The sequence below is a fragment of the Rhinolophus sinicus genome, linkage group LG15 (assembly GCF_036562045.2).
Source record: "Rhinolophus sinicus isolate RSC01 linkage group LG15, ASM3656204v1, whole genome shotgun sequence".
NCBI lineage: Eukaryota > Metazoa > Chordata > Mammalia > Chiroptera > Rhinolophidae > Rhinolophus > Rhinolophus sinicus.
Window position 1 is genome coordinate 47,995,749 of NC_133764.1, and position 16,843 is coordinate 48,012,591.

Sequence of the window (16,843 nt, forward strand, 5' to 3'; positions counted from 1 at the left end):
TGGACAGGGGCTTCTTCTCCAGCAGAGGGGCAAACTCCAGGCTGTCTCTGGCTGGGCCCACACTCTGACCCCTTCTCAGCCACCACATCAGTAGGAGTGAACCCTAGTGGTAGGTGTGTTCCGGAGAGAACTGCTGCCTGAGAGCCAGGGATTGGGCAGGAGGCAGGGCTCTCGGCTCCTCTTCCCAGCACAGCCCTGCTCCACCCCTGACATGCCGGGCTCCAGGCAAGGGCTGAGTCACTGCTCCTCAGAGTCTCAGTATCCCCATCTGCACAATGGGGTACTTCTTCCCAGAGCCTTTCTGCTTCGTGGGACAGTTGTTCAAATAAATGAGATCACCCTCGGGATGAGCCATCTTCAGTCCAGGGCTGGTTCTTCTGGTTGTGGCCGGATGTGCGGTGAGGGCCTGGGAGGTACAGTGCTTCCCACCTGCCCTCCATCCTTGCCCTGACTGCTGCTCAGGCAGCTGAGAGGCGCCAGCCTCTGATGGAACAGAATCTGCACACCCAGCCTGCTTTGAGTGCTGCAGTTGCCTCTGTCGGCACGGGCTCCTGGACGCCAGCCAGTAGTCCCTGCCATGGGGCAGAGCTCGCTGTCTTCCCCATCCCCAGTATCGGAGCCGGGAGGGCCCTTAGCTAACGTTCATCTCACCCTTTGCTTACCGTGGCTTCTGAGGTCCAGTCCAAAGTCCCCACACCCAGCTGCCCACTTCATAGACAGCACTCATGCCACGGCTCCACCTTGCTCCGCCCCAGCCCCCCACCATGCCAGGCCTGGAGGGGGCTCATTCGGCTGCTCCTGCCCCCTTCCCACCCTGAGCCTCAGTCTCCAGGCACCAGGTAAATAAGAACAGGTGTTTGACACCCTGGTCTGATTCTGCAGCAGCAGGTGGTCCCAGGCCCATCAGTGAATTGAGGGAGGGGGCACCTTTCCATCCACCCCCACTTCTTGAAGAAAATCATGAAAGCAGGCTGCCCCACCCAGTGGTTTCTGGATTTACTCAAAGGCAGACTTCCAGGTGTGGAGCTCCGCCCCACCTGCTCATTGCCTGCCACCAGAGTGAAAGGGGCTGGGACCCAGAGGGTCCGGGGAGGGGCTTGGGCAAGGCTGCCCCTGTCCCCTTCCCCCAGGATGCAATTTCCCACCTACCCCAATCCCCAGGCTGCTGGAACTGACTGGGGTGGTGCTATTTCCCAGGAACAGCCAGCCCCTCCCAGCACCTCCATCCTGAGCAGCAGCTGACCATTTAAGGAAACATCCCTGAGAGGCCTCACCTTTCTCCCACAGCTGCCTGGGGTCCACAGCCTTCTCTAGATGCACAGCCCATAGCCCACATTCCTGGGGTGAGGCAATGGGAGTACCCTGGGGACCCAAACCACCCAGCCTGCTTCCCCTCCCCCCCCAAAAGCCTCTCCCGGGAGGATCCTGACTCCTATCCTTGCTCACCCCCTGCCCCCTCTCAGAGGAGGGAACTCGAGGAGCCATTGACTGGATGCATCATCCCTTGGGACTCTGGCTCCTGCACCTGAGCACTTCTCGTCCATTTATGGATGAGGAAATGAGGCTCAGCAAGGGGAAGTGACTGCCCATGGTCACAGACCTACCTAAGTGGCCCGTCCCCATATGCTGAGCCCACCCTGTGTCTGGCACTGCCTGAGCCACCCTCCCTCGAATCACTGGCTTTCAGGAGATGCAAAGCCCCCCATGCACAAGCCCAGACCTACTCTTTACCCTGGTCGGAGATTACCCTGACTTCTAAGTTAACAACAGTGGGTGTCCACGGATTCTTTCCTTTGCCCCCATTACCCCATCCCTCATTCACCCATCCCTCACTAGGGTCCCCCTCAGTGGCCAAAACCAGGATGCATTCCACATCTGAGTCAACAAGCTTTATTGGTCAGGCAGCAGAGAAAAGGGACTGAAAGCCGACGTGGGGGGAGGGGCGGGCAGCTGAGGCTAGGAAGGCCAGAGGCTGCACGGTCAATGAGCGGCCCTGGGGGGCTGGCCAGGGGAGCAGAGTCCTTAGCGGGTGGTGTGGTGAACCTGCTCGCGGGAAGAGATGACCTTGCCATCTTGGACCTCTTCCACAATGGTGCGCACCTGACGGGTGGTCACAGCTGCAGGAGACAAACACTTGGAGATTGGCAGGTGCCGAGAGACTCTGGCTCAACCCCCAGTCCCTGAGCAGAGCTGGCTCTCTCCCCCATAGACGCTTGGTGTCCATGCCTCTGCTGGCCCCTCAACGTCACACCCACACGTGTCCTTCTTGCCTTGCCACTCCCTCCCTTCCGTCTTGTCCCTCTGCTGGTGCCCCTGTGTGAGTTCTGCCTCCCAGAGGGGTGGTGTGATTCTGACCCACATGTCCTGTAAGAGCAGCACCATGCAAACTGGGTGCTCCACAGAATGGGGTACATATCTCCATTGCTCTGCAGTCCCCAGGCCATGGACTATGCTCCCATCTCCCCCATCAGACGGGGGGCTCTGCAAGACCAGAACCTGGTCTCCATCACCCCCGTTGGACTAGGTGCTCCAGGACTAGGATCTTATCTTTCCCATCACAGTGGGATCTAGAGAACCAGGGCCAAGTCTCTTTCTCCCATCAGACTAGAGCCCAGAGACAAGACTGCTTTTGCTCATCTGTAGAGTCTCAGAGCAAAGATCCCGAGACCATGTCCCTATCTCCCTATCAGATGAGTCTCCAGAGCTAGGACCACATCTCCCCAATCAGACTCCAGGATAAGGGCCATCGCCCTGCCCCGCCTCTCCTTCAAACCAGACAGTGCCTCCCTCATCAATTCCCCTGAGCATCAACCCTGAGCCCTAACCGGTTCCTTCCCTCCACCCCTGATAAAGATCAGCCATCATTTCCTAGAGTTCCTTGGGACCCTCCCCCGCAAGAAACAGATGGGCGCTGCCCCACCCCCAGCCAACAAGATGCTTACGTTCTTTGGGCTTGTACTGAGTCAGGCTGCAAAGAAAACAGAGAGAGGCGATTAGATGTGGGTCTGAGAACCCTACCCCCACCGCAGGCCCATAGCCCTGGCACCAGGCCCCCCACTCACTGGGCGTCCTCGCCCTCCAGCAGGCGGCGGTAGGTGGTGATCTCCTGCTCCAGTCGCGTCTTCACATCCAGCAGGATCTTGTATTCCTGGTTCTGCTGCTCCATCTCGCAGCGCAGCTGGGCCAGCTGCTCCTCCACACCACCTATCAGCCCCTGGATCTGGGACAGCTGCACGCAGTAGCGGTTCTCCGTCTCTGCCAGGCTGCCCTCCAGGGATGCTTTCTACAGCAGAGCAGGAGGAGCAGGGTCAGTAATGGTAGTTAGTGCCCCTTGCAGGGCCCTGTGCCCACCCCAGGCCTGGCAGCGCCCCCTACCATGCTGAGCTGGGACTGCAGCTCGATCTCCAAGGCCTGCACCGAGCGCCGGAGCTCGGAGATCTCGCTCTTGCCACTCTGCACCAGCTCGCTGTTGGTGGCCACCTCGCGGTTCAGCTCCTCTGTCTGCAGACAGGACACAGGATGGTGAAACATAAGCCTGGGATCCCTTCTCCAAATCAGACGACCCTCCCGCTCTCCATATGCTCAGCCCAGGGCCCATCCTGTGCCCAGACAGGCACCTGGGGCTCTTCCCACTCCCTATAACACCCCTGACCTTGGTCACCTTCCTGACATCCACTCAGCCTCTCAGGCCTCCTCCCAAACCTGACTGTGGGGGTGGGGTGGTGCCTTCTCACCAGCTTCCCACTTCCCATAGCCCAGAAAACTTTGAAATGATGTGAAGTTTTATCTTTAATCCCTGCAAGTGGAAGGCACAAGAATAGGAAATTTGAGAACCTGCCAGGGAAGTAGCCTGGCCCATGGTGCTAGTTCCTTACTTTTTGAGGCAAAGGTGGAAGCTCTCAGGGTCTTTACCCTCTGGCTTTATTCCTGAGTGGATCTTCCCACCCACCCCCAGATCCAGTAGCTTTAACCACACTCCAGGCCTGTTGGTACAATGGGTGAGCCTGGAGTCTGTGTGGCTCACTGAGGAGAGGGTGTCCCCAAGATGCCAGGCACAGGGCTTGCTGTGGAGACTCAGTCCTTACACCCATCTCTCAGGGGAGGCCTCTGGCCCACAGTAGCCCCCACCTTGCTGAAGAACCAGTCCTCAGCATCCTTGCGGTTCTTCTCTGCCATTTTCTCATACTGGTCACGCATCTCGTTCAGGATGCGGCTCAGGTCCACACCAGGGGCGGCATCCATCTCCACGTTGATCTCGCCGCCTGTTTGGCCTCGCAGGGAATTCATCTCCTGTGGAGGAGGGGACGTTGGTGTGGGCATCCAGGCCTGTCCTGATCTCTCACTCCCAACCCTTCCCACACAAGCTCTCCAGACCCCTCTCAAGGACCCCTCCCTCGTTCACCTGTCCTCTACTCTCTGACCCTCCTGATGACTTTTATTCACCTGCTCTGTATAGTGGTATCAGACTGGGGGCTCCCTGAGGGCAGGTTCTTTGTCTCCACCATTAAACTGAGGGCTTTCCAAAGATCAAATCTCATTCTTAGGGCTGTGCCCCCAGAATATCTCCTCTAATTTCCAAACTTCTGCCTAGGGCCCAGATTCAACGGTTTAAGGGCTGGGATGAGGAGGAAACCTCACTTAGCCCCTGCCCTCGTGTGGGAGGCAAGTGTGGGCAAAAGAGGCCTCTGTGGGGCCCTGGGAGGTTCCCCCCATTCAGAGAAGCAGGAAGGACGCTGCCCTGCATGTTGGCTCCAGATCTCTAGGGATCAGGGCCCTGCAGACAGGGCAGCCATGTAAGGTGACCAGCCCTAGAGCTCTTGCTCTGAGCTCTTCCTTTGGTTTCAGCCTTGGTGCAGCCCCAGAGCCCTGCCACCCACTCCACAGCCCCTCTACCTCACCTCCTCGTGGTTCTTTCTCAGGTAGGCCAGCTCCTCCTTCAGGTTCTCAATCTGCATCTCCAGGTCGGCTCTGGCCAGGGTCAGCTCGTCCAGCACCCTGCGCAGGCCGTTGATGTCGGCCTCCACGCTCATGCGCAGGGCCTGCTCCGTCTCGAACCTGCAAAGGGAACCAGAGACCTCAGTCTAGATGCTTGGATTGGCAGGTCCGGGGCCTGGCCAGCACCTTGCCTTCACCGGGGCTCTAAGGGCTTGTGTGGAATGATAAGAGCATGGAGAGGAAGCAAATTCCAGCCCTTGGGCCCTGGGACCACACAGGGCAAGGCCCAGCCCCCACCTGGCTTCCTACTTCTCTCCTCTCTGCCTCCTGCCTCCTCCCCTCCCTCTCTTCCATCATCTGCCTAAGCCCATGAACCTCCAGAATTTGGTGCATTTGCTGCACCCTAGACTAAGAGGTGGACTCCCCCACCCCCAGCTGCTGGCCCATGCCACAAGCCACCGAGGGGTCCAGAGGGGTGCTCCCAGTCCCTGCCAGCCCACTGGCGAAGGCTCACTTGGTGCGGAAATCATCAGCAGCCAGACGGGCATTGTCAATCTGCAGCAGGATGCTGGCGTTGTCCACCGTGGCCGTGAGGATCTGGGGAGGTGGCAGAGCCGTCACATCGCCGGGCCCAGGAAGTGGCTGCCTTCTCCAGGAAGGCTCCCTTCCCACCCAGCCTCTTCCCTTTACTGTGCTGTGATTGTTGACAAAGGCGGGACCGGCAGAAGTCTGATGTGCTGAAACTTGCCTCCTGTTCCCCCAGGACAGGACCGGCCTCCTCCGACACAGACCCCTATGCCCGGCTCTGCCTTAAACCCCAGCAGGCAGCCACAGGGAGCTCTCAGGCTAGGAATTCGAGAGAGCCAGAGAATGGGAGGGTGCCCCCGGGACAGAAGCTGTCCCAGAATGCCAGAAAGTAGAGGGGCTGTGGTCAACCCCCTCACTTTACAGTTGGGGAGATGATGCCCCGAAGAGGCTTCCCTAACAGGGAAGCTGAAATAGCCCTCACTAAACAGTAGGTTCCAATCAGAAGTCATGAGCCGTGCTAAGCCCGAACCCAAGGGCTCCCACAGGCAGCACCTCACCCACGCCAGCTCTGATCAGCGTCATTCTTGAGGGAGCAGCAGGAGGGATGGGGAATCCAGAAAAATCCCCAAATAAGGCTCACAAGAGGCCTCCTGAGGTCCTGCCCCCTCTCTCCTGCCTCTGCCTCCCAGCAGGTGTGATCAGACATTCATTCACTCAGACCCCTTACCCCACTATTGCCCCAAATCCCCCTCTTGCTCTAAGGAGAAAGGTGCCCACATAGCTGGCAGCCTCGTGAGCCCAGCCCTCCACATGAGGAAACTGAGGCTCAGAGGAGCACCAGGAGGCCTACTTATCCCTGGCCCAGCCTGTGGCCCTTTAACAGGATAACAGGAACCACATAGCAGCCCCCAGTTGGGTTCCCAGAGGCCAAGCTTCCTGCAGGCCCTGTGACAGCCCCCAGGGTGGACTCCAGGCCTTGGGCAGGAGACAGGAGAGGAGAAATCATGGTCCCCACAGGCCCCCTCCCACCAGCAGGCCCCACCTTGTTCTTGAGGTCCTCGATGGCCTGGTAGTAGTGGCTGTAGTCGCGGGCGGGCCCCGGGGCCTGCTTCTGGTACCAGTCACGGATCTTCACCTCCAGCTCAGTGTTGGCCTCCTCCAGGGCGCGCACCTTATCCAGGTAGGAGGCCAGGCGGTCGTTGAGGTTCTGCATGGTGGCCTTCTCACCTCCCGCCAGCAGCCCATCAACACCGCCAAAGCTGCTGCCATAGCCACTGCCAGAGCCGAAGCTGTAGCAGCTGGAATAGCTGTTGCCCCCAAGGGCACTGCCCAGGCCGCTAGCAGAGCCCAGCCTGCAGGAGCCGGCACCCAGGCTACCAGACAGCCGGCAGGAGGTGCGGGATGAGCCGCCTCCCAAGCCGGAGGAGCCCTTGATGGAGCTGGAGGAGGTGAACTGGCGGATGGTTGTGGTCATGGTGGCGGCGGCAGGTGAGCACAGAGCAAGTGGGCTCTAGAGGACAGGGGCCTGAGTTGCTGCTGGGGCTTGCCCGCCTCCTTTATAGGCTCAGCAGGTGGGCGGGCACAGCGATTACAACAGGCTCCATCCTCTGTTTCCATTCTCCTGGGCTTTCATCACCGCTGGCCACCTGCCAGCTCCCAGGTGGCTGTGGGCCCCCTCCCCTCCCACCAGTGGGGCTTTGTTTCATTTCTCCAAAACCCCATGCTGGGCGTCTGTATGTGCGTGTGCGTGTGCGTGTCTCTGGTTTCAGGCCCATCACCTGTGATTCAGGCAAGCCCTCCAGCTATGCTTTCCCATGACCTAATACGGAGAAGAGAAGAGGCAGGAAGTCACCATCACTGGGCCCTCCCAGGCAGCTGCCACCTCAGCCCTGCCTGCCTGGACCCTGTGTCTGGCGGAGAAACGAGTTGGGAAACCAGGCAGCCCCCAGCCTGAGATGACTCTCCTTCGCCACATACCACACCACAAACAGTCCTAGCCCTGGGCTGGGTGCTGGGAAGACAGCAAGGACCGAGCCCCCCTCCCCCCTGAAAATTGGACCAAAACCCACCGGGCTCACCACACAACACAGTAACTCTGTCAGGTCTCACATCACAGCCCCATTTTATAGATCATGAAACTGGGGTTTGAGAGAGATAATGTCCCACTGCCCCACCTACCTGCATAACTGGGCTGTCAGGGCTTCATCCACCATCCACTGTGCCATAGCACCAAACCTTTCCCAGGGTCCTGGGCACACTGCCCCCTCCCCCACCCCTCCCCCTCCTGCACAGCCCTGATATCGGGGAAGCACTCCTGAGGCTACAATTCCATCTGGCAAGTTTTCTGACCTGCCCCATCCCTGCACCTCCTGGTGACCCAGCCAAGTCCTTCCCTACCCCTCTAACAGGGGTCCTGGGCTCATGTAGGCAAAGAGGATTTTAGTTGCAGGATGGGGAAATGGCAGCTGCGAGGGGAGCGTCGTGGTAAAAGGGAACTGGGAGAACGGAGGGGCATGCCCCCTTCCACCCTCTTTACCCATCCTGTACTCCAAGAGGCCTCAGGGTGAGATGAGGGGCATATACCTCAGGTCCTAGCCAATTAGAAACCTAAAGGGCACTTTCCAAGAAGAGGGTCCTCCTGAGACCCGCCCCCAGCCAGTCGCCCACATCTTTCCCCAGAGGCCCTACCCAGTCCCCTGACGTGGCCTCTCAGGATGCACTCTGAGCTGTCCTACAGCCCCACCCTGCCCTGCCCACCAACCCCAGCCCAGCCCTGGGTCCCAGGGTCCCAGCAGGCCCACTGGGCGGAATGTGGTCATGTTTCAGACTGCTGATGGCTTCTACTTCCCAGACAGGCCCAGACAGCCCCCGCGAGCAGCTGAGAGAGATTCCCCAATAATGTGGCAGCTGCCAAGCCACCAAAGAAAACAGGACGCCCCCCACGCTCACACGCAGTGGCAACCCCGCCCCACACACACCCCTGAGTTGGACAGAGCCAGTCTGCTTTCCTGGGCTGACTGCTGCTGTCTCCTCCTCTCACCCATCAATGTCCCAGACCACTTTTTTGGAAAGTTCCCTGCCAGCCCCTCTCCCTCTGACCTTGAACCCAGACCTGCCCAGGGCTGAAGCAGGAGTTCTCCTACAACAAGCGAGTTCCCCCAGAAAGCTTAGGGACCCTCCCAGGGACCAGACACAGGCAACAGGGACCCAGGGGCTGTTTCTTAAAAGCTTTCTCAGCTTGTTGGGCTGTCCCATACCCCACACATGACCCCAGCCCTCAATCCTCCTGCCTTCTTTGCTTTCCTCCCGGGAGCGCCAGGCCTGGAGGGGGTGGGTAAAACAGGTTGGCAGGTGAAAAGCATCACCCAAACACTAAACAAACTCTCTTCCTCCCTCCTCCACTCCCTCACCCACACTGCCCCAAACCAATGACCACACCAGGTCACACAAGGCACTGAACTTCAGGCAAAGCTTTAATAGTGTTCACTGGGGCAAACCCAGGAGGCCCCCTCAGCGAGGGGCTGCAGGAAGCAGATACAGAATGGTAACAGCTCGTGGGCAGTGGCCCAGCTGGGCGCTCGGGGCTCAGCAGTAGCGTGCTAGGAGCTAGAGGCGATGGCTGCCCCGTGGCCTTCAAGGCTGGGCTGTTGCCAGTGGAAAGGGGCCTCAGTGGGTGGAGCGATGGACTTTCTCTCGGGAGGAGACCACCTTGCCATCCTGGACTTCCTCCACGATGGTGCGCACCTGGCGGCTGGTCACCGCAACTGTAGGAAGTAGAGGAGGGGGGTGCAGGGAACCTTAGGCCAGAGCCCCTTCCCCAGTCTCCCACACAGAAGGGTCCTCAGCCTCTCCTATCCCCTCTGGGCAGGGGTGCAGGCTCTTCTTACCTTCCCGGGTGGGCTGTGCGGCCAGGGATGAGGAGTACTGGGTGGACAGGCTGCAAAAAAGGAGAGGGGAACCTGTCAACCCAGGGGTGCCGGCTGGGAGCCCAGCCCCCTGGGAGGAGAAGCAGCTGGAGCAGCCCAGGGTGAGGGGAGAAAGATCCTAGCAAATTGGAGAGAAATCACAGCTGGGAGTGTGTGGAAAAGAATGGCAACCACAGGGTCAAAGGGCACAGGCCCAGTGGGCAGGAGTAGGGAAAGGGGACACCCCACCCAACAGGAGGCCCACAGGCACTCTGCAGCTAAGCAGGGATTCACAAGGAGAAACTGAGCAAGTGGTTTTTCCATATCCCTAAGGGCCCAACAAAGAGACTCAATTAAAACAGGAGAGACTGTGGTTAAGCTGTAAATGGACTTTACGGTCTTCAGAGAGCAAAAAAGCTAGAATATATGACTTAGCATGGAGACTCCAGAACATTCTCAGCCCCTTAACAGTAAAGCCGTGCTCCATCTCCCACCTCCAAACCAGACAGCTATCCTGCTCCTCATCCCATCCCAGGTAATGGCATCACTGACCACACAGTCATGGGAACGAGAAACCCAGGGTCATCGGTACCCATGCCTTCGTCGAGCCCTGCCTGCAAGCCACGTTCGCGCCCACGTCCAGGCATCCAGCATAACACATCCTCCTGTTTCAAAGCCTTCTTGTCCCTGCCCTCTGCCCCCGCCTCACAGCTCCAGCCACCTGACAGGTCTCCCTACCCCACACTGGCCCCGCTGATGCATTTGGCCAGAGTGAATGTTCTGAGACATCTTGAACGTACCCCTCCATGCAGAACCCCTCCACGGCGCCACAGCGCCTACACCATCTAGTCCGCATGCTTTAAAGTGGCCTTCAACACTCCTCACAGCTGGACCCCAGTGTTCTCAGTTTCACCCCCTGCAGACCTCCGAATCTCCTCCTGGCCTTTGCTGGTGCTGACCTCGTAGCTCAGAGGTCCCTCCCTGGGTGAAGCAGCCCCAGCCCACCAGAGCAGGTGCCAGGGCGCCCCCACTCACTGGGCGTCCTCGCCCTCCAGCAGGCGGCGGTAGGTGGCGATCTCCTGCTCCAGCCGCGTCTTCACGTCCAGGAGCACCTGGTACTCGTGGTTCTGACGCTCCATATCACAACGCAGCTCGCCCAGCTGCTGCTCGATGCTGCTGATGAGCCCCTGCAGCTGGGCCAGCTGCGCCCCGTAGCGGGCCTCGGTCTCCGCAAGGCTGCCTTCCAGGGATGCTTTCTGTGGGCCAAGGTTTAGGTGGCTGGGTGAGACAGAGACGGGACCCTTCCCCATGGCGGAGCACCCAGAGGGCCCCACCATATGGGATAGTGGGTGCTGCCAGCATGGTGGCGCGGTAACTAGGGCAGAGAGGGGCCTTGTCAGTGTAGGAAGTGACACTGTGGGAGTCTCTGGTTCTTTGAGTGGGGGTCTACAAGGCTGGGCCTGTCCTGGGATGACAGGTACAAGGCAGGGAAGGGACGAAAGCCCTACCATGCTGAGCTGGGACTGCAGCTCAATCTCCAGGTTCTGCACGGAGCGGCGAAGCTCGGTGATCTCAGTCCTGCTGTTCTGCAGGGCCTCCGTGTTGGTGGCGACCTCACGGTTCAGCTCCTCCGTCTGGAAGGCAGGGTGGGACACAGGGAACTGAGGAGGTTTGCGGAGGTGGCGCAGAGGACAAGGGCCGCCCCTGAGCCCTAACCTCCCAGAGCCTTCCTGGACTCTGTGGGGGCCCAAACACCTGCACACAGACACCCCCTGTGCTCACGCGGGAACTTAGCAGAATTCACTGTGCTTTGTGGTCACTTGCGTTAGATACTCCTTCTGAGCTGCAAGCACTGCTCAAAGACAGGCCCAGGTTTTACTCTTTTTGTGATTGTTAGTGTCCGGGACTAAGTCAGTGTGTGTTTCCTAAGGGTGGAAGTTCTGCATCCAAACACACACATGCATACAGGAGAAGCCCTCGCTGGGAGAAAGGAGACCTGGATCTGTTCCCCCGGCCGCAGTGAAGGGCTGTGTGAGCTTGAGGCCTCTCTAAGCCTCCTAATCTGCATCTAAACATGAGGAGTTGGTCTAACTGGTTTCCAAAGGTCCTTCCAGCTGGGACAGTCTGTGGATCCACACATTTTCCAGCCCGTTCTCAGCACATGTACACACATGTGTGCACACCTGCTCACACACGGCCACCTACCTTGCTGAAGAACCAGTCCTCAGCATCCTTGCGGTTCTTCTCCGCTATCTTCTCATACTGGTCACGCATCTCATTCAGGATGCGGCTCAGGTCCACACCAGGGGCAGCGTCCATCTCCACGCTGACGTCCCCACCCACTTGGCCTCGCAAGGCATTCATTTCCTGGACAGAAAGGAGAGCAGCAGCTCACCCAGGGCTATCCTGGGGAGAGACCCTGGGGCCTGCCTTCTCTATCTCAGGGAGATGGGTGCAGATGACAGACAGGCACAGAAAGGCCGATAGCATCTCACCCTGAAAGTGAAGGCAGATGTCATGTCTCAAATGTGCAGGGCTGTGGGTATCAACCCTCTCCTCCAACACACACTCAGGGTCCACCCCCAATGCATGCTAGGACAAGACAGATGGCAACTCTCCATCATGGCAGGGGATAAGCCAGGACAACCTCACTCACCACCCTGACTACCAGCCTTGTCACCCACTGCCAACCACACAGCACCGCAGGAGGAAAGCAGCTCCAAGTCGTTATCAGCAGAGCCAGAACTCATTAAGAAATGCAATCCCTATAACCAGCCTCAAAGCCAAGTGGAGATACTTTCTGGGCTCCTGCTACTTGGAGATTGGGCGGCCCCAGCTCAGGCCAGCCCAAAGTTCAGCTGAAAAGAAAGCCACAGGCTCATTAGTCTCCCTGCAGGGTCTTGGGTTGAGGCTTGGGGTCCCTGGGACCCAAAGTTCTCTGAAAAAGGATGTGGGAGAGGTGGCAGAGTAGTGGAGTTGGACATGGCTGTGAACATGGGTCTGACAGACCAGAGGGAAGACCGCTGTGCAGCCTTGGATAAATCCCTTAACCTCTCTGAGCCTGAGTTTCTTCACTGGTAAAGGGAAGAATGAGCACCCTTCTGCCAGCACTGCTGTCGGTATCAGCTGAAATAATTGCTGTGAATCATTTGTAATGTGCTGGGCAGATGTTCATTGTTGTTATGACTATCACTATTATAATTAATTGTAATAATTAGCATGCATGTTCTCAGACTGATTTGCTCATTAGATAGTTAGCTGCCAATACACAGTGGACCATGCCTAGAGGGACACGGGAAGTATCTTTGCAGGCAGAGGGCCTCACCCAGGGCCATCTATGTGTCTCCCAGGGTCAGGATCAGGAACCCACCCCTGGATGGGCCCTGGATGCAGAGCAAGCCCTGGCCCAAGACAATTTGAGGGCCCCCGCCTTGCTTGTGCCAGGCGAGTTTCTCCTGCACCCATTCCTGAGCTGGCCTTACATCCTCGTGGTTCTTTCTCAGGTAGGCCAGCTCCTCCTTCAGGTTCTCAATCTGCATCTCCAGGTCGGCTCTGGCCAGGGTCAGCTCGTCCAGCACCCTGCGCAGGCCGTTGGTGTCGGCCTCCACGCTCATACGCAGGTTCAGCTCTGTCTCATACCTGGGAGGGGTGGAGGCATGAGCCATGGAGGGCCACGAGGCCACCCCCTCGTACACACAAAGGGCTCTGTGGTGCGCAGAGCGAGACCCACCACCAGCAGCCCCGGAGACCCAGACTCACTTGGTGCGGAAGTCGTCGGCTGCCAGGCGGGCATTGTCAATCTGCAGCACCAAGCCGGCGTTGTCGATGGTGGCCGCCAGGATCTGGGGGAGATGATGGGTTCAGTGAGAAGCACCCTCACAGCCCTGGGAAGGCCCTGCAAAACCCCTCTTGCAGCCCTTTTGAGAGTGGGACAGAGTGAAGAAAGGTCCCTGTGGTCTTCTGTTCCTCTGAGGACCCTGCTGGGGGCTCACAGAGTGGGGGGGGCACGATGTCCAGGCACAGGTAACCATGATGCCAGGAGAGAGATCCACATGCACCCCTCAACCACCATGGGGTCACTGCCCACGCTGCCTGAAACATGCTCTCTCTTCCTCAACTAACTTCACCTCTACACTCAGTTGCCACCTCCTCCAACAAGCCCTCCTCAATTCCCCATCTGGGTCCCTCCTCCCAGACATACTTCCTCCCTGCCCATCTCTCGTTCATGGTACTTCTCCCAAGTGCAATTTTTCCATGACTTTTTTATTATTTCCTCCTCCAATGGTCTCTGAGCTCCAGGGGACAAGGCCATGTCTGTCTTGATCCCTTCAGAATCCCGGTCTTGGGCACAGTGCCTGGCCTAGAGTTGGCCCCCAGGAAACACTAGTTTTATTAAGTGATTAATTAGTTAATTAATGAGGTTATGACTGGGCCCAGCTCAAACCTAGGTCAAAGCTTTCTTTTCCCACAAGGTCATCCAGGATGTTTAAATGAGACCATGGAAGGCTCTGGAAGGAGCAGAGGGTTAGTTACTGCAGCTGTCACTGTTACTGTGAGAAATGCCCAAGAGAAGCTCCAATCAAGGGTCGTAGGAGAGAGAGGAGAGTGAGGCCCAGAGAAAGCAGAGAGGAAATCTTGGCGGAGGTGGCAGGTGAACTGAGTAGCATTTGGAATGTTTTAAGGATGAGGGCTGAAGTGTAGGAGGTGTAACAGGGTGAAGTGCCAGCAGGCAAAAGCAGCCCCAGTAGGCTCATCCCAAGAGCCAGTTTGTTACCCATTCCAGGCTTCTGTGGGCCTGTCCCACCCGCCTCCCTGCTCCGGAGGCTCATTGGGCCCAGGGAGCAGTGGTTGTGAAAACCCCTGCAGGGCACAGTGACTCAGGGCAGAAGTCTGGTGCTTGGTGCACTGGGGGTTGGTGGTGAGGAGCTGGCTGACCCCGAATCAGGAGCACTGACTCACCAGGGCTCCCCCGGTTTCCCCACTGCCCAGATCAAGCCCAGTATCTGATCTGGCACTCCCAGTAACTCTGCTTCCAGGGGGCAATTGCAGGAATTCCCTCCCTGGCAGAGGTCCCAGGCAGGAATAGGCAAAGCCCCTCACAGGGCAGTTCCACACCTAGTTTTCTACCAGGCAACTGAGCAGGCCTGACCATCCCCAGCCTACCAAGCCTGGCTCTCACCATCTCTTTAACCTCGCACCTGCCTCTGGGGGCTGCAGCACTTGTAAAACCCTCCAGGGGCAGGGTTTGTGCAGAAGACCCAGGTGCCACATTTACAAAATGCCAAGGGCATGTTGAAAGAGAGAGAGAGAGAGAGAGATTTGTCTCCTCCATCAGACTAAGTTAGAGAAGCTTAGACTGGGAGCTTCCAGCCTGAGTGGGAAGACACAGCTCCTTCCTTCAGGGATGCTCAGTCTGCAAAGAGTGATATGGCCTCTGCCCCCAGAGACCTCCAGAATGACCATCATGGAGGAAATGAGGAAGACCCACAACAAAAGCAACCATGAGAACGTGACAGATTCCGTGAAATCAGCACAACAAACAGGGTGTAGGCTGAACCTCAAAGTGTTAAGGGACCCCAAGATCTGGGGATAAAATGCAAGTGCCATCCATCCAGGAAGACTGCCTGGAGGAGGTGAGGCAGGCAGACAGCAGCCCCATAGTGGACTGGAATAGTGAGAAGGAGAAACCCAGCCTCATCTCCCAGCAGCCACACCAAACTCTTCCTCATCTCTATGCCTTTGCCCATGCCGTTCCCTATACCTGGTATACCATCTGCTGCTTTCCACGTTCTAAAGCCTTCCCTGCTTACTCCTCCATCACCCACCCCAAATATACTCCCCTCAGAAAGGGAGAAGAACTCCAGAAAACCTCCCTGCATAGGATGTCCTCCAGCCTGGGACCAATGACTGGCCCAGGGCCGGGTTCCAGAGCAAGTAAGTGAATAAATGAATAGCTAAGATGGAGGAGAAATGTTCACAAAGCTCCAAAGTTGGGATGGAGTGAGTCAGAAGCAGGTACTAAGGACAGAGGACAGAGGGCAGGGAGCTGCCTGGTCCACACACCTTATTCCTCAGCTCCTCGATGGTCTTGAAATACTGGCTGTAGTCACGGGTGGGCTCAGGCCCCTGCTTCTTGTACCAGTCGTGGATCTTCACCTCCAGGTCAGCGTTGGCCGTCTCCAGGGCGCGCACCTTCTCCAGGTAGGAGGCCAGGCGGTCGTTGAGGTTCTGCATAGTCTCCTTTTCACCGCCCCCCAGCAGGGCATCCGATACACCAAAACTGGAGCCGAAGCCCCCACCCAGGTTGCAGGTATAGCCCCCACTGTAGCCGCCCCCCAAGCCCGCTGAGAAGCGGGACGAGGTGACTGACATGTTGCCACAGCTGCCGGCTCCCAGGAGGCTGGGGGCTCGACAGGAGCCCCCGACACGGACCGTGGATGTTCGAGAGAAACCCCCGCTGGGCACATACGGGCTGGAGGTTGAGAACTGGCGGATGCTGGTGGTGGTAGCCATGGTGTCCACGAGTCAGAAGCAGTGTCTGGTCTGGACAGAGACCCTGGGCAGCCCTTTATAGCCAGGCTATAGGGGCTGGGCCTCTGGCCCTTGAAGTCAGAGCCAAAACCCCAGCCGTGTAATTTTCTTCTGTACCAGCCACCCAGGGCCTGGGGCTCAGGCTGGACATGCTGAGTGCATCCCCCAGGCCCCCTCCCCTGCCTGGCCTGGCCTGGGCAAGTGGCCCTAAGCAGCCCATTGTTCAGAAACAAAGATGATGTTGGATCCGCAGCCCGGGGGTAGGGTGATCCTCCATCCTCAGCAGCAATTAGGCTACTGAGCTCATTCTTGGGGGGAGTCGAGAACCCAGCCCTGGGAGCCAGAAAAGGCCTGGAACAAGGCTCCACAGGCCTGGCGCCCAGAGGCTGCTCTGGCCCCCTACCCAGCATTCCTGGTCTCTGAGGAAAGGGTGGAGAGACTTGGGGCAACACCCTCCCCTAAGTCCATCGTGGCCCTGAGGGAGCCCCCCAGTCTGAGAGAGAGAATCCCCCTACGACCTGGGGAACTCCCAACTCTCTTGAGATCATCTTAAGTCTGTGGCTCTGGCCTGGGGATCCCCATATCTGAGGAGAATAGACATGCTGCTTGGAGCTTTGGATCCAGGTCTTATAGGAAGTCAATTCACGAGCCTCAGTTTCCTCATTTGTAAAATGTGGATAATTCCTGTCTCCCAGTCTCCGAGGGAACCTGGAGAAACAGTAACATCAATCAAGCTGGGGCTGAGGAAGAGGATGAAGCAGAGGGATAGGGCGACCACTCCTGCTCATCCCCCCAGTACCTGAGGAAAGCCATTCCCAAGCCCCCTCCCACTGAGGAGGCGTGAGAGGAGGAGGGGTGTCAGCACCCGCACCGTGCCTGCACCCTGCAAGGGAGAAGCATGCTCCCACATCCTGGCGGCTGGCACCTACCACCACCCAACAAGG

General features: G+C 58.1%; 2 protein-coding genes across 2 annotated transcripts; both read right to left on the reverse strand.

Moving 5' to 3' along the window:
• Nucleotides 1-1,880: 1,880 nt before the first annotated feature.
• On the reverse strand, nt 1,881-6,981 carry KRT17 (keratin 17). Its single transcript, XM_019747769.2, has 8 exons — nt 6,506-6,981; nt 5,450-5,532; nt 4,899-5,055; nt 4,129-4,290; nt 3,376-3,501; nt 3,063-3,283; nt 2,943-2,968; nt 1,881-2,117 (listed from the first exon to the last, which is right to left on the reverse strand). Exons 1-8 carry the CDS (start codon nt 6,935-6,937, stop codon nt 2,023-2,025), a joined length of 1,302 nt encoding a protein of 433 aa, XP_019603328.2. The 5' UTR covers nt 6,938-6,981; the 3' UTR covers nt 1,881-2,022.
• Nucleotides 6,982-8,918: 1,937 nt separating this feature from the next.
• Nucleotides 8,919-16,600, reverse strand: LOC141566950 (keratin, type I cytoskeletal 42). The gene is made up of 8 exons (XM_019747767.2): nt 15,432-16,600; nt 13,128-13,210; nt 12,851-13,007; nt 11,574-11,735; nt 10,877-11,002; nt 10,404-10,624; nt 9,351-9,400; nt 8,919-9,227 (listed from the first exon to the last, which is right to left on the reverse strand). Exons 1-8 carry the CDS (start codon nt 15,879-15,881, stop codon nt 9,130-9,132), a joined length of 1,347 nt encoding a protein of 448 aa, XP_019603326.1. The 5' UTR covers nt 15,882-16,600; the 3' UTR covers nt 8,919-9,129.
• Between the last annotated feature and the right edge of the window lie 243 nt (nt 16,601-16,843).

Coding starts and splice junctions, on each gene's coding strand:
- KRT17 (XM_019747769.2), bottom strand. CDS start 6,937: ATGACCACAACCATCCGCCAGTTCACCTCCTCCAGCTCCATCAAGGGC. Junction 2,969..3,062: donor CTGGAGGGCGAGGACGCCCA/GTGAGTGGGGGG, acceptor TTTTCTTTGCAG/CCTGACTCAGTACAAGCCCA. Junction 2,118..2,942: donor TCAGTACAAGCCCAAAGAAC/GTAAGCATCTTG, acceptor TGTCTCCTGCAG/CTGTGACCACCCGTCAGGTG.
- LOC141566950 (XM_019747767.2), bottom strand. CDS start 15,881: ATGGCTACCACCACCAGCATCCGCCAGTTCTCAACCTCCAGCCCGTAT. Junction 10,625..10,876: donor TGCAGTCCCAGCTCAGCATG/GTAGGGCTTTCG, acceptor CTTGGCCCACAG/AAAGCATCCCTGGAAGGCAG. Junction 9,228..9,350: donor CGCACAGCCCACCCGGGAAG/GTAAGAAGAGCC, acceptor TACTTCCTACAG/TTGCGGTGACCAGCCGCCAG.